The sequence below is a fragment of the Schistosoma haematobium genome, chromosome 4, assembly GCF_000699445.3.
Source record: "Schistosoma haematobium chromosome 4, whole genome shotgun sequence".
NCBI lineage: Eukaryota > Metazoa > Platyhelminthes > Trematoda > Strigeidida > Schistosomatidae > Schistosoma > Schistosoma haematobium.
Genome location: NC_067199.1, coordinates 15639120 through 15656299, shown reverse-complemented (window position 1 = coordinate 15656299; position 17180 = coordinate 15639120). Strand labels below are relative to the sequence as shown.

General features: G+C 29.4%; 1 protein-coding gene across 1 annotated transcript in view; it reads right to left on the bottom strand.

The window, feature by feature from the left end:
* Positions 1-887: 887 nt before the first annotated feature.
* The window catches only part of RRBP1 (ribosome binding protein 1), a 37318-nt gene continuing 21025 nt past the window's right edge, over positions 888-17180 (bottom strand). The window contains exon 2 of the mRNA XM_051215783.1: positions 888-2651. Coding sequence (XP_051066318.1) covers positions 2485-2651 — 167 coding nt within the window. The 3' untranslated portion in view covers positions 888-2484. The remainder of the gene's footprint in view (positions 2652-17180) is intronic.

The window sequence follows — 17180 nt, the reverse complement described above, 5'->3', positions numbered from 1 at the left end:
ATTTGACGTATAACTGCAAGTTTATTTACAAACAAAATTGGTAAAAACCAGATGTTTAATACAAGAATTCATATTGGCATAAGAGATCACTAAATATTTGTTGACATTTACGTTCCAACTATTTGGTACTACCCAACTTTCTAGTGTTGAGTAAAATTTCTTAATAAGTTGAATTTATCGATGAATATAAAATAACTTGGTAGTTGGGAAACCTATCCACCGCTGAACTAGTATTCATGTTGTTCAAAACCTAACTGTCTTAAGGAAGATTTTAGAGTTTGACTCTTCATATGAATAATTTGTATCAATGAATTGTTTTTAGAACTGTAAGGTAGATGATTTCGAATAATTGGGTGAAACAATCCACTGGGTGATCAATCGTGTCGGGATCGTAAAATATTATGAAGCAAAACCGATCTCTTTAATTTCATTTATAACAAAATTATTAAGTGGTATTGACCAGCCAACAGACAAACATTAAAATTAATCCATTTTTATCCTTAAAAATAGACAGTTAATCATTAGGAAATAGATTATTATTTCTGGTAAAACATAATTCACTTACAAATAAATAATATATTTTGTAATATCCCATTGAGTAGAAAAATTAAATGTTCTGACGTTTCGTGACTCAGTGTAAGTCACTTCTTCAGAGAATAAATAACCAAACCTTGATGGAATTTTTTTCTCTGAATTAGACGGTTTGGTCATGGAGCTTTCATCATTCTTCTGAACGACATCATCGTCAATACAAACTTCATCCACCTGAGCTACAAATGTTCTCCATCATCTCAAATAACCAATTCAAAATTAATCCAAGTTTTAATGGTAAAACGGAACAAAATGAATATTACAAATATATTATTTATTTATAACAATCTGAAGGGGTTTTGTGGAGATTTTAGGAACTTCACTGATTTAAATCATGAGTCAATTGAAGCTAGACCACCATGGAAAACCTGGAAGCACTGGATGGCCGTTTCGTCCTAGTATGGGACTCCTCAGCAGTGTGCATTCACGATCCCGCACTCCGCGAGATTCGGACCCAGTCTCGCGTCAGGTACTTAACCAACTAGACCATTGAGCCGGCATCTAATCTACCCAATGTTCAATTTATTCAAAATTATCAAGTCAAACCTTGGTAATGATACCTATATGTCACTTACATTCATATAGAGTTATTTCGTTTTTTTTTTATAACACATAAAATTACTCAAATATCACGAAATGTTTATTACATGGCATTAAAATCAGCCTCATAATGACATAATAACTTTGTTTCCAGTGTTAATAATATTAAAAATAGTGCACAAATAATCGATGATAAGGAACTACATTAAATAGTAATATTAAATCATTTTAAATGTTACACAATAATTGAATAATTGATTAGATAATTTTTAATTAAATGACTGATTGACTGATTCATTCTTTTTCTTTTTTTCTCTTTTGTTTTTGTTTTAATAAATCGAAATAAATGATTAAAATCGAAAAAAAAAAGAAAATTTCGTAAAAAGAATAAATCAAATAATCAATTATTCAAAGTGAAACTATCATATTCTCATTGATTTACAAGTAAATATCTTACAGCTTTGAAATAATATTATTCACCCCCCTTTTTTTTCTCTCTCTCTCTCAAATAAGATGAGATAATACTGTTTTCTTTTCTTTTCTTGTTTTGGTTTTATTTTATTTTATGAACATGAAAAATAAAAGAAAAGAGAAAACCATCTCTTAGTTATATAAGGAATAATTGAGAAACAAAACCAAATGTTAGTTAACTGAATAAAAGAGAATGAAAAAAACTAAAATGAAAAATAATTTATTTAAATGAAGAGAAAAAGAGAACGAGAGAGAGAGAGGGGGAATAAAACAAACAAAAAAACGTATTAAATTACAGTAAATTTAAAATAGTTAGTGTTTTATTATTTTATTTTAAATTATCAACATTTTATTGATTTTCGATATCAATTCAAAGACAATATGTTCATATTTATAATATAATATATATGGCAGATATTTATTTATTAATTCGTTGCTAAAGGAAAAAAATTGGACAAGAATTCAATTATTGATCGTTATTTGTATTAAATTTATAAAACACTGAGTCGAAATAAATGAAGCTTTAACCATATTTTAGTAGGTATGTATTGGTATCTATGTAAATTCTTTTAAAATCGTTTAAATTAAATCATTCACAAAACATTTAAATGATTGATCGAGTTAATTTTATCAAACTAAATAATTAAAGTTGTTGAATATTTTGTGAAAGAACAAACTGTTTCTATGTACGATTATTATTATTATCATTACTTTTCCATGGAGATTAATGTTTTCAAATATCATTCATCATGTTTTATTTTTTTGTTAACGGATCTATATGAGGAAAATGATGAAGAAAAAAAATGTTTTGTTAATCAAACAAAAACACACATACAAATTGGATTATTTATTTATTTGTTTAATTGATTTTTATAAGTTTTGTTATCGGTTTTTTGATTTTCTACTAACACATCCACAAATCAATGATTTTCCTTTATTCTTTGATTTATTACCATTTGTTGTCGGTTGAACGATTAAAATCTGTTTTGGTTGATCTTTCTTCTTTTTACTTAATATTGACGTTATTGTTTTTGATTTTGGTTGATTTTCTGTTATGAAAACAAAAAAGATTGGAAATATAAATTATACGTTAAATATAATTTATGTCTTAACTACTCAAAATTATAACAACAAAAAACATGAGTCAATTCAATATGAATAAATAAATATTCAAGTAATCTTTATTTAAAATTGTGTGATTAGATCAGATTTCGGTGACATGAAGCTTGGTAATTTCAACGTGAATTGTTGAGCAATTGATTAAATTCATTGGGGTGAAAATGATATATAAAATTGATTTATTTCAACTGTCTATGACTTATATTCATATTTTGAGAAGGAGTAACAATATAACTTTGTTAGTCAGTTATTTCTGTTGGTTGAAGAAGTTTAATTGTACGGAATTGTAAATGTTTGTTTACATTGTAAGTTATTGATTAAATGATATTAAATACTAGTTGATTCAGTTTATACTATTTTAACTGTAAATAAATCATATGAAAAGTAGTATATTTATATATCATTTTGATTTATTACGTGAGTTGAATGTATAAAGATATATGCATTTTAAAAGAAAGACATATAGTATCGCCTGATTGGTATAACTTAAAATAGACACTGAAATAGGTAAAACGTTTACTTACCAATATAGTGTATTTAATCTCATAAATTGAACAAACACTCAGAGTGTTTTAAAATTTCGCAAACCATAGGAGTTTGTCTGACACACCTGACTGTTTATAATATTACTACCTATTTTAATTTAGTTAGTGTGTACAAATACCTAACATAAGTCTACGACTCATCTACAGTTTACTGTTCAAATCATATCACGATTACTTGAAATGTGATGTTAAAAGTCCACTTAGTATTAAATTTGAAGTATTAATTAGTTTTGGTAAACCATTCATAACATAGAATGGAAAATATAGACATTTAAGACAGCCACATATATATATTTAGCTAACAATAAACCAATACTTTATTAGTATGAAAGACAAAATTAATAGTTATGTTTAATAATGTTATTTATGATGTGATCTTATGTTCGATTGGAAAGAATTAAAAAAGATAAACATCACCTTGTTTAGAAGACAAGAACCCTATAAGGTTAAACTATTTAGGATTTTATTTAAACCGATTTATTTAATGCTAGTGTTTCACTAATTAGTAGACGTCATTTATGGTTCTGAGCTTCAGCACAATAAAATATTTTGCTTTCAGGAATCACATGTGATTATAAGTTGGCTCTAGGTTTTGTTTTGAAACTAGTTACATGAGTTTTGATTCCTTTCAATTATTGCTTTACTTCACACTAATAATCTTTTGTATGATGACCAGTTTTTAGTTCATCAAACGTTAGGGATATTTAGAACGTCGAATACAGTTGATAATACATTAATCAGTTATCTTAACATCTAGAAAGCGATATATTTAATTGGCTAGATCTAAAAGTAAATAACCTAAGAGTATTCAAAAATAAGTAAGAAGTCAGCAAATTTTTTGTTTACAAGATGTTTGAGTTTTAATGGTTTATTCAGTTTATAACTAACATATCTGTTTTGTTAGTTTATTATCTTTTTATTTTAAATTATTATAACGACCTGTCAAATCATCAAATTATAAAACTTAATCTAGTAAAAATGAAACTGTAACTTAAGATGAATAGTGGCTAGTAGTGGAATCCAGGATGCGCGTCCCATCCTATTTGGGACTAGTCAGCTGGATGTACCTGTATCTCCGAGTTGATGTTCACTCTGGGACTCGAACCCGGTACCGTTCGCTTCGAACACCATCTCGTTATCCAATTAGCTACTCGCGTCCTGGATTCCACTGCTAGCCACTATTCATCTTTGTTTAGATAGCTTTTGGCTTAAGACTAATATCTAGGCAATCTGCACAGGATACACATATGCCAACATGAGACTGATCAATTGAAGTCCTAAATAACAATGGGAAGATACAAATAAAACAACACCAAGTGAATTGAAACTGTAAGTTGTTTACATTTATTACAATTCCATGAAATAAATTGAATTTGATGTAGAAGGAAAAACAAAAAATTTTAATATAGAAATAAATAAACTAATTTTTTCAAATTAATTTAAATCTAATTCTATAAAGTTACTGTTATGGCCCAAAGCTGCTAATCAGAAGCAGCGAATTATCGATCAGACCAAGGATGCGTAAAATATGTGCAAGCAGCTTAGAGTCCTGATTGGTCCTGCTTTCCGCCTAGCCCAGACAGTTAAGTCCAGAACACCAGTTTCAGCCTCTGCAATATAAAATCCTTTTATTTCAAACATACTGAGTTTATATACCAATCAAACAGATCACAACGTACCAATAAAATATGAAATAACATTTGTACAAGAATTAGCCAGATGTGGCTGTGAATAAGGGAGGTAGTAATTAATATACTGGGTATAACTCAAGAATAGTAAAACGTATAATAACTGCTCATAAGTCAAAATAAAGCTTATAATAAGAGGAATATGAATATGCATACTTTAGCTATTTAACAATTATACAATAGAAATATACGTTTAGTATTGGTCCATCAATAGATCCCAAAAGTCACCATTCATTATTCTTGTCGGGACATAACAGTTACTGATTATATTCGTTATATTATTCCTTTTTTAACCACCTATATAAATCAAATTTTTCAAAAGCATATTACGTAATCATATATCGATCGGATAATTCAAATATTCCAAAAAACAAGTTTTTTTTCTTCTTTAAAACTTATATTAACCATTAATAAATTAAAACACTCGTTCAAGAGAGATAATCAAGGTCTTATTATTTTTTTCTTTTTCTTTTTCAAATGTTCAATGTAGATTATTGATTATGATTTGGTTAAATGTACACAATTATGAAATACAAATTTATTAAAATTAAAGGAAAAAAATCTATAAAAGACGTTTTAAATTATCACATTGAAATTATGGTTTATTTATATAAATTACTTTCCTTATTTTTCTTATTTTTTTATTTTTTTTTGGTTTGTTAACACTTGCTTCATATCATTATTGATTGTATAGAGTTAAGATATTTCAATGTTATACTAATCAATAAAAATTGAAATGATAAAGTTTTCAAGCATAAAGAAAACAGTTGAATCCATGAGTTAATTGAAGCTAGACCACCGTGGAAAACCTGGAAGCACTGGACGGTTGTTTCGTCCTATTGCGGGACTCCTCAGCAGTGCGCATCCACAACTCCGCCTCGCGTGATTCGAACCCAGGAACCATCAGTCTCGCGGATGCGTACTGCTGAGGGGTCCCACAATGGGACGAAACGACCGTCCAGTGCTTCCAGGTTTTCCATGGTGGTCTAGCTTCAATTGACTCATGATCTCAACTGTTGAAATTACTACAATCTCCACAAAACCTCTTCTGATAATAAATAAAACAATTATGTTTTCTTGACCAATTAAAAAATGATATATAAGCATGATTCGAATTGGTTGAAAACTTATGATTGATTGATTGATTGAATGATTCATTCATTCATTCATTCATTACTTACTTACTTAGGCCTGTTACACCCAATGGAGTATAGACCGCCAACTATCATTCTCTAATATCAAGATCAGTGTTACGTATGCATGTTTTAATTTTAATCATATACTTGCCTTCAAGTTTGATATTCTTTAACTAAAGTGATGTTGTCTCTTCATGAACATATTAGGAAGTCATTGTATACTCGATTATTAGTTGCACTACAACTTAGTGTTAGCCAAGTAAATGTAGAGGTTTGAAGTACGACAATTAACTTCGCTATCGTACACTACAAATATTCAGTTTTGAGGATATCAGAAATATTGACGTTTTTCTATAGATTTTCTACAATAGTTTTCCATTGTGGACAGTCGAAACTGATTTTGTTCAGTCTCTATTGGATGAATGAAACGTTGAGTATCATCAATAAGATAATATAAACCTTAAGAAATAAAAACGAACAACGTCCCACTTGGACAAGTTGTATGACTTTCAAGATTCAGTAACCAATCAACGTTTCAAGTAGTTACTCTGAGTTTCGGTGTAAATTACAGATTGAGATACAGACACATTCAGCTGATATGTTTCAAGCAGAATGAAATTTGAATTTTCTTACCAAACACCACGCCAAATATAATTACGAAAACTGGTTTGAAAAATATAAAGCTCAAGTCTATAAATGATCTTATCTTAGAAAATGAATATTTACACAATCACCTAAGATTTACCTAAAAGATTATATAAAATTTCAATCAAGAGTGTTATTAAAGGGTAATAAAAAGCTAATTGGACTATAATTTCTTGTGTTTAAGTTCCACCTTTCCATGAATCGGTTTTCGTATATATATACTGGAAAGCATTTTTGCTAAGGAGTTGTATACTATTTGTGTAACTGCTCATTGAACTTATACGACAGTTACATAACTTAATCAAATCTCATTTCCTTATGTCACATTTATATATCCCTATTTACTTCTATATAAATATATGTATGTGCAGCTGTGCTTTCCAAAATTTATATCTTATAACTTCCATAGTAACGTTAACGGACATGAATAAGTTTAAGAAAAAAATGTTTGTAAGTGGTTTCATTCCCATAGTAACATTAAATTGAATAAATTTATTTTACATAGATCATATATTGTAGGTGAAATGACTTTTAATGGCAAAGATAGTATAATATACAAAATTAGGTAGCAGTTAGTTAAAAGTTTCTCATTTTTGAAGTCAATGATGAAATAAAATGTTCCACAGAATAACAATCTACGACAGGAAGTTTAGAAACCAGTAGTGAACAACTTTAACTTCCAGTCTGTCCACTGGAATAACGTGTTGTACTCGTGTATAGGAAGATTAGCTATCAGTATGGGCTATCGAATTACACAACTAACAACAAAGTCAGAATTTTAATAACTAGTAAACACTTCTTAGATAGATTAACTACTAAGTAGTAAGCAATATCACATTTATTCAGTTCATAGTGATGATCTAACCTTATTAATTAGGTTACGATGTGGCCAACAATTTAAACAATGTCTCTTTCAGGTTGGAATCCAACGGTGATCATCAATTCTTTCAAAATTGTAGATATATTCTAAAGAAAATTGTCAACTAGCATGAAATTTAAGTTCAAGCTTTCTACTTATTATCATTAAATAACTAAAATAAAGTTTGTTGATTTGAACAAAACGAAGATGAACAGTGGCTAGCAGTAGAATCCAGAACGCACGTTTCATCTTGTTTGTAACTTTTCATATTCGTCATTAAATTAAACTTACCATTTTTGTCAGTATAACTAGCTATTAGGAAATTATAGTAAATTTATAATAAAATTGTAACAAAAAGAAAATAAAATGAAAATATCTGATATATCAGAAGGGGTTTTGTGGAGATTTTAGGAATTTCACTGATTGAAATCATGAGTCAATTGAAGCTAGACCAACATGGAAAACCTGGAAGCACTGGACGGTCGTTTCGTCCTAGTATGGGACTCCTCAGCAGTGCGCACCCACGATACCACCGTCCAGTGCTTCCAGGCTTTCCATGGTGGTCTAGCTTCAATTGACTCATGATTTCAATCAGTGAAATTTCTAAAATCTCCACAAAACACCTTCTGATAATAATCATCTGCTCACTAGTGATTGACTTCAAGAGATACTTCTGGAGTTCTAGTGAGAAGCCGTTACCAGTGGAGTTCAACCAGGTCTATTGTGAGATATCAACTCACTGAAGACAATGGTGTGTGGTGGCGCAACTTTGTGGATATATGATATATGTCCGATTGAACAACATAAAATAATATTTAAGCTGAATTAAGTTAATTCATTCCTAATCACTATATTTCATCTGGATTATATAAACTAACAGCATGTTTTTCTATTCTAACATAGGAAAAGATAGATTGTAAAAGAAAAAAAGAAACAGAATAGTAGATTAGTTCTAAATTGATTGCCTATTATAAATTGTAACAATCTATTTTTAAGTATATAATTGGTTCTGAATAAATGATGCATGAAACGATTAACAACTTAACTCATTTATAGGTTATTTGTTTATGTAGAAAAAATGTTGCTTTTGCTTGTACATCAATGAAGTTGTACTTCTCTGAAGATAATAAACCATTTCATTGAATTTGACAAATTAGAATAGAAGATAATTATGCGTACTAGATAAAATATAAATCACTGTGAGATGGTGGAGAGGATTTGTAGCTCAGGTGGATTATTTTGATGGAGTTTTGTTCTCTGAGCTGGATGGTTTGGTCATAGAGCTCTCATCGTTCTTCTGAACGACATCATCAACACAAACTTGAGATAGAAGTGAAGTGTCCGAATTTCTCCATATGTGTTTCACAGCTTGTTCTGTACACCTCGATGTTGATTGGTTCTTATTGACCTTAAATTTGTCATTGGTTACTTCTTTGTTTTGGTTGTGTTCCCCAAGTCAGGAAGAGAAATCAACAAAAGGATCGCCCTACCATACATACAAGGAATATCAGAAACCGCAACGAGACTGTTGAAAACCTTCGGGATAAGTGTGGCACACAAACCGACAAAATCGCTACAATCAATCTTATGCAAACCAAAGGATGAAGTAACAACGGAAAACAAATCAAACATCATCTACAAAATAAATTGTGCCAACTGCGAAAAACACTACATCGGACAAAGCGGACGCCCCCTTCACCTTCCCCAACACGAACATCAATTAGCAGTCAAACGCTATGATATCTCCTCACTTATATTAATACACGTAGACAACTGCGGACACTCATACGATTGGAAAAATGTGGAAATGTTAGACAGGGAAAACTCCAAAAACACTAGAGGATTTTCAGAAGCCTGGCACTCAGGTCAGTCAGCAATCAACAAGCATATTGAAATCAATCCAATTTACCAACCAATCAGGAAAATCATGCACAAATATAAGAACAAAAATCAAGCCAATGGGAGACACAACTAAAACAAAGAAGTAAACAATGACAAATTTAAGGTCAATAAGAACCAATCAACATCGAGGTGTACAGAACAAGCTGTGAAACACATATGGAGAAATTCGGACACTTCACTTCTATCTCAAGTTTGTGTTGATGATGTCGTTCAGAAGAACGATGAGAGCTCTATGACCAAACCATCCAGCTCAGAAAACAAAACTCCACCAAAATATAAATCACTGTATGTAGTTAGTTTAATAAAAATGCTCCACTTTCTACTACTTTTCTATTTTATAAAGGAAGAATTGATTTTCTTGAAAATTGTTGATTTCTCTTGGGGAGCAGTTGAATTTATTTGTTTTAAAAATATGAGTAATTCAACCTTATGCTTATTGTTAACGGAGACCTGTGTGATACTCTTAAATATAATTTCAATAAGAAATCATTCACACACTATTAGCTTATTTTCATTTAAAATAATATCACCCTGACGACTGTAGTCACCCTAATACATAAGTTGCTTAATATTACTTCATTGATTGTCTTTTAGCCTTAATAAATCATTGTTACTGTATATTTTACATCTATAAATAAGTTAATTTCACTCGAAGTAATTCAATCAGAATTAGAAATTATGTAAATGGTATGCGTCTAAAAAAACGCAAATTTTTTCAAAGTTTAACATATGTATTGTTAAAGGGTTTTCAAAAAAATAACATCAGTCTTCTTGGTATGATTTTCTATCATACAACAAAAAAAGGCTAAGAGTATTAGTTAAAACATATAAACAACTTTTATCAAAGGCACATCAGATATATATTTATATATATTGAAATATAGGGTTTACAGAGATGCAGAATTTACCGAAACGTTATGAATATAATTTAAGGTATTATCGATAAATTAATATATCCCAATGAGTAGAAAAATTAGATTTTCTGACGTTTCGTGAATCAATGTAAGCCACTTCTTCAAAGAATAAATTACCAAATCAGAAGTCTAAATAGTACGACAGAACAACACAAAAATATTCATGTGATCAATCAATGTCATGTCATTTCGGTCAAGGTGATTCACAAACGACATGTATGTAAATTTATGTATGTGTGTATGTGTGCACGGTTAAGGATGAAAAATGTAAGAAGTTTATAGTGAGATATGATAGAGTTCAATTTGTATGTAAGTTAATAGTGTGAATTGTGAATAATATGAGACTAGGTGGCTCAGATAAATAGTTCAAGTAGGATGTACAGTAAGGCCTTGTTTTTTATTGAGAGCAGTAGTATTAGGGATTATATGGAATGCTTCAGCTATTCTCCTTTCTTTGTAATTGGAAAAGCTGTTTTGTAATATTTTAATATTTTTGAAATGTATTTGGTGGTTGTTGAAAATGGCGTGAACTACTATTGTCGACTAAACTCGAAGTCTATCCAGTTCTCCGAGATTATTAGGAGGTTTCTTCGTGTACCTAGTATGTTCTTTGGCTCGAGTCAAAATTTCTCGAGATGACTCTCCAATGTAGAAGGCATCACAATCGACACAACCTGATTTGTAGATACAGTTCTGTGTTGACATTAATGGGATTTTTTCTTTCACGCGAACTACTGTATTTGGAATTGTGTTCGTTAATTTGTAATGTACTTTAATTCTGTATTGTTTTACGATTCTTTGGAGTTCTTCTGTTGTGCCATAACGGTATGATAAAAGTGCAGTACCAATCCATGGTATCTCACTCGAATTATAGTTATTACGCAATGAAATGTCTTGTGTTAACATACTTCTAATAATCTTCATAGGAAGATTATCAAATTGTAACATGCTAATTACATTCTTTTATTCTTTTTGTTTATCCTCTTCCGATGTGATAATCTTATTAGCTCTTCTAAAACGATTTAGGGCTAGCAAGATCACTGCACTGAATGGATATGCTGAATTGAAGTCAATATAACGATTAGAGTGTGCAGGTTTTCGGTAGACGGATAGATTTAGAATTCCATTTAGATTTTTTTTTCAATATGCAATCTAAAAATGGTAGATCACTATGTTCATTTCTATTCTCGTTCATAAATTTGATGTGCGATGAAAGTGTATTGATCCGTTTCGAAAAAGATCTTAGATGAGTCTTTATTTATTGCAACAAAGGTATCATCTGTACATCTAAAGTATTGTCATTTACAGACGGAAAGAAGTTATTTATTTATTTTTAAAATTCTGGAGATAATCTGATGGAAGTCCCATTATCTTTTTGACTCTACACTCAATCATTATAATAGTATTTCGGAATCATTACAGGTAATTGAAATTCATACTAGAAAAATAATTCTGGTATCTTAGAAAACATGTACCAAAGCTTGGTTACACTTCAACTTTATCAAAAAAAACATTAATAGTGAGACAATAGTTAATTATCGAGTGCTAAAATGAAACAATCAATTAGTACTATTTGCATTGAAAATATGTAGATAGGTCATCGAACAAAATTTACATTTTGAAAAGATTTCTGACGGAATTATCAGATTATTATTACTTCATATGATCTTGTAGTGTAGAGAATTTTATCTTGTATCAAACTTACAGATTGTTATTTTTTCTCACTCACCTTTTAGTAACATAGAAATTGTATTATTATTCTGAAGTAAGATAAATTTACTTTCATTGATTTACATAAATTAGACGATAGTTTCTATTCAAATAATTATTTCTTTGTTTATGTGTATCTAATGAGCAAGTTTTATCTAAGGTCACTCAAATATTTATTTTCAACTGTTTTAAGTGATTTGTTTAATAACGAAGAAAAGTTGATGTATTTATAGAAATATATCTATCTGTAATATGCCTACTATGACAGCCAAACAAATGTCTAGGCTAAGCTTCAAAACGGAAATGTTCATTTCTTTTCACTATGACGAAATATAATTAGGACACTGATTAGCATTTTACATACTGAATTGAACATGAAAATAAATGAATATATATGGTTAAGAAAACTTAATTTAGGTGAACTTGTCACATAAAATGTGAACTACAATAGAAGTATGTAGGTACAATCTATGAGAAATACATACGAAAACCAAATTAAGAATATTCGATTTCACATGATTCTAAATAATGCTTTACTAATATATATACATATATCTTTGAAGTCACCGAAGAAAATGGAAGGTGAACACGAGATGTCGTGGACTGATTCAAGTTAAACATTAGTGGTTGATCGTTTGTGTGCGAAACCGAAGGTCCTGAGTTCAAGCCCATTATGAGGTGTCTTGGATGTACTCCGATGAGGAACCCCATACTACGATGAAACTGCCGTTCAGTATTTCCAGGTTTTCATTAGCGGTCTACCATTTATCCTTTCATGATTTAAAGGAAATTCAATGATCTCTACAACCCCATACCGAAATATATCTGTATATATCATCAATGAATTGTTCGAGAGACTGGTTATTTCAAAGTATTATTGAATGCTGCTAAAATCTTACCAGTTAATCCAATCGGATTGTTTATAATTCTTATCTCAGTCTTTGCGCCTAATTTGTAGTCACCAGAAAGTGGTTTTTATTATTAGTGATGCTGACTTCTCAATGTTTGATGTTTAAATTCTGGATCATTCATTATTTCATCTGACAATGTTAATATAATGAATTTTGAAGGAAGTGAGCTGTAATATTTAATTCAAGAACACTAATAGTCTGCTCTATTAATATAGAACATTGCTGTCCTCTTTACTCTCATTTCTTGCATATATACTTTTATCACCTTTTAAACTCAAAGATATACATCATGATTAAATTAACTAATGGAATACGTTTAACTTAATGCGTTTGCTATACACAGAACAATAATGAAAATGCTGTGTTTTGTGAATCCCTACTCATTTTTATGCTAACTTTACTCAAAAAACGTATTTCTTCAAAGGTAAATTAATAACCCAAACGATCCAAATGAGATGACGTAAAAAAAGTATCAAGTTGCTTGACAATTAATTAGCATTCATGTAAACGAATATAAAGAAGAAGGTTATCTATAATGTTGGAAGTTTATTTTACAGATGATGTTAAAATTCTTTTGTGCATTATTAACAAAAGTGCTGGTCAAAGGAATTTCGTACACTATATCTATTCATTAAAGCTTCGGCTATTTTAAAATTTCAAGATTTTTTTGTTTCAAGGAAGATTATATCAATTTATAATGTCCTTGACCATAAATTAACCATGAAAGGGAGAAATGTTTTATTTAACAAAAGGATATACGATCAAGAATTGTTTGGAAATAGATTATTTTCAATTCATAGAAGAGAAAGACAGTAATGGTTATGACACGCACATTAACGTCATCATTATTTATGATAGACACTTGACAAAAGGCATAGAAAATCCACGTGATAATCGATCACTTATTGATTACACATGCTATGTATCTCTCAACCTTTCATAATCCAGTTTTACTTGTTATAAATAGCACCGGTTCTTCCATGGTTGTAGTTCTATTTCACTGACGAGTGTAAACGGACGTGAAAATAAGTCTGGGGTAATTTTACGCTTCCCAACGATCACTATAATATACAATAAGTATCAAGCGCCGTTAATTGTGAGGAATCGGAGAGAGATCTCATGTAATTAATCTCAGTATTTACTTCAGAAATATTTACCAGATAGTAATGAGCCTTGGAAGAATCGATCGAAAAATTTCAACAAAACTAAATAAAACAGTATAGCTTAATTGTACTAACTGGTTCACTTTCTTTTCTAAGCTGTTGATTAATCTTATAATCCACATTACTATTTAGTTGATCTTATTAATTAACCCAACTCATCACTGGTCAAAGACTAATAGGTGTTGTAATAAGAATATAGATTTGATTTATTTGTTTATAAAGTGATATCTAAATGTATTTTAGTAAGGCAATCGTTCTGGTGCTCCTACAGTTTTAATATAAATTTAGTTTGTTACTGTACAAGTTAATTACATATTTTCTAATTGGTCAACCATGTATTTTGAACCATAAAAACGGTAATATAGGAAATTTTATTAAAACAATAAACAACGTTCCATTTATTCTCTTCACTGTCAGATAATAAAATACTGTCGTGTTCAATTTAAAACCAATTTCAAAATATTCATTCAAATTACACACTATGAAAACCGTTAATATTCGATGACAGATAATAATAAATCATTCACTAGTCTAATTGTATGTATATTATTCGGTTTAATATTTTGACAAATACACCACTAACTTATGTAATTCGACTGTTTTGTCGAATCAATCAATTTATCTATGAAAAAAAGTGATGATAATAACAGTAAAATTCTCTAGAGATAAAGAATTATATAATTATTAGAATACTATTTAATAGTTACTAACAAGGATAAAATGTGTCGGGACATGTTTACAGAGTACATATAAAGATACATTTGAATTTCTATAATTTGTAATCATATACGATAAGATTACAACATTTATGCGTCCATTGCTCATTAAAATAAAGATTTATGATACAGTATACAATGATATGAATATACAAATTCCAGTCTAACATATTACTAATCGATTAGGAGTTTGGCGTTTTTGAAATGAGAGAATTTAACTAGTGAGCAATTTGAAAGTTTGTAGTACCTTCTGACATTCATTTATTCTATTTATTTGAAAGTGACTAGAGATAAGTGGAGTATAGTTTATCCATTGTATTTTCATGCGACTGTTTTGATGATATTGGAGTAATTACAGAAATTATATGTGATTCGTTCATTTCTATTTGAAAAGATCCTGTAAACCTATTGGTTTAAATGTATTGTCTATGATACATAAACGTATATTATGTTTCCTCTACTCAAACTATTTGTAACAACTTATAATTGAAGATTAAATAAACATATTTTGTCACCTATATAAATAAATATACAATTTGATTAGTCTTGTTTAAATAAAAATATCGTGATCATTGGTCATTTCAAAGAAAAGTGTTATCAAATTATTTTATTTAATCTACATTTAGATAGTAAGATTAAGTAAATTACACATAGAATACACATTTAAATAAATAATAATAATGGACACTGAAAATTTATTTACATTTTCTATTTCTTCTAAGTTTTATGTCACTACTTGTATAGTGTAGTCTGCTTATGTTTACAGACATAAGTAGTATGTAACACTAATAGGAAGTGAAAAACCTGGTAGCAGAATGTCAAGAAGATCGAGTTATAAAGAATAGAAAGCGAAATAAAAAAAATATTATGAACTGGAAGAATCATACGGGATATGAAAGACAAATGATAGAAATCTGCAAATGAAGGATTCATTGTATGATTCTCACATTTTACCAAGATATTCCATCATCTTGTAATAGACAAAAAATTGGTTGTCTCTCACTTTTGTTTTTGTTTATTACACTTATTTACTTAAGTAAAAAAAGAAAATCTGAAAACCTTACATTCGTTTCTAAAAACGTCCATACTTGAAAAAAAAACTTGGTTTTTTAATTACTTACCTTTTTGAAATCTATTTATTACCAGGAAAACAAAATTTGTTATGAATCAATATTTAACGTGTCGTTTTTTTTTGTTGTAAAGTTTAACTGACATAATCTGGACTAACTTAAGTTGAAATTGACTTCAACTGGATTAAAAATTGTCAGTATGAATTTGAGAGATTTGCTAGTTAAGATTAACTTTAGGTCAACTCAATTTATAATATGTTATCGGTCAAATGAAAAAAAAATTCTATGCTTCATAATTGTTTGTCTTAGCTTATTCGATAAAGAATATGCTTCATCAATATTTAAAAAGATAAGGTAAACTAGATTAATGAGATCTTTTAGTATCTTCATAATAATTATACTCAACATTGAATGATTAACATCTAGTAGACTGGTAACATATAAATTTTATCTTCGAAATAATATTTATTTATTTTTATTGTTTGGCTTACTGATATCATAAATTTTGTGAACATCGTTCAGATGATAGCTGCTAACTAGTAGACACTTATCAACTAATGACTAGAATTAGTAGGAATGAAGATAAAGTGTAAACTACTAACTGAGTACACGAGTACTCGACAGATTGTTAGATTAAAACCAAAAGAATAAATTTGAATGGGTTGGAAAGAGGTTTAGTGAAGTAAGAATTTTATTTAATCGATTAAATACTTTTATCACTGGATAATCAGGTAATTTATTCCATTTGATGTAACTCATTTTAAGAGGGTTCAAGTTATTGCCTGAAATATAGTGTACAACGGCGACAGTAGCTTATAGAAACAATATATTATGTAGCATGATGTGACTAATGTGTACACTAATGGTTGTTTGTACTCTATAAAAGCGTAGAAGAGCTTAAGCTCAAACTATAAGATTTTGAGAAAGATTATAATTTCTCAAGAGTAATCCATTTGCATGCACTTGGGCTGGTTAATAATGTTCATGGTAGTAAAATCGGGTTTTATGAAGCTTGTGATTTGAAAGGTAAATAATACATCAAACTGTTTGCCAATTGATCCGACACAAAATCTATTTTAAAATTTGAATGAAGCTTTTATATTTTATGTTTATAACTTGAAACGACATGCAGAATTAAAAGTTTTGTTCGAAGTAGTCATTCTCTTGATGTAAGTTATATTCACTTGATTTTGTTTTGTT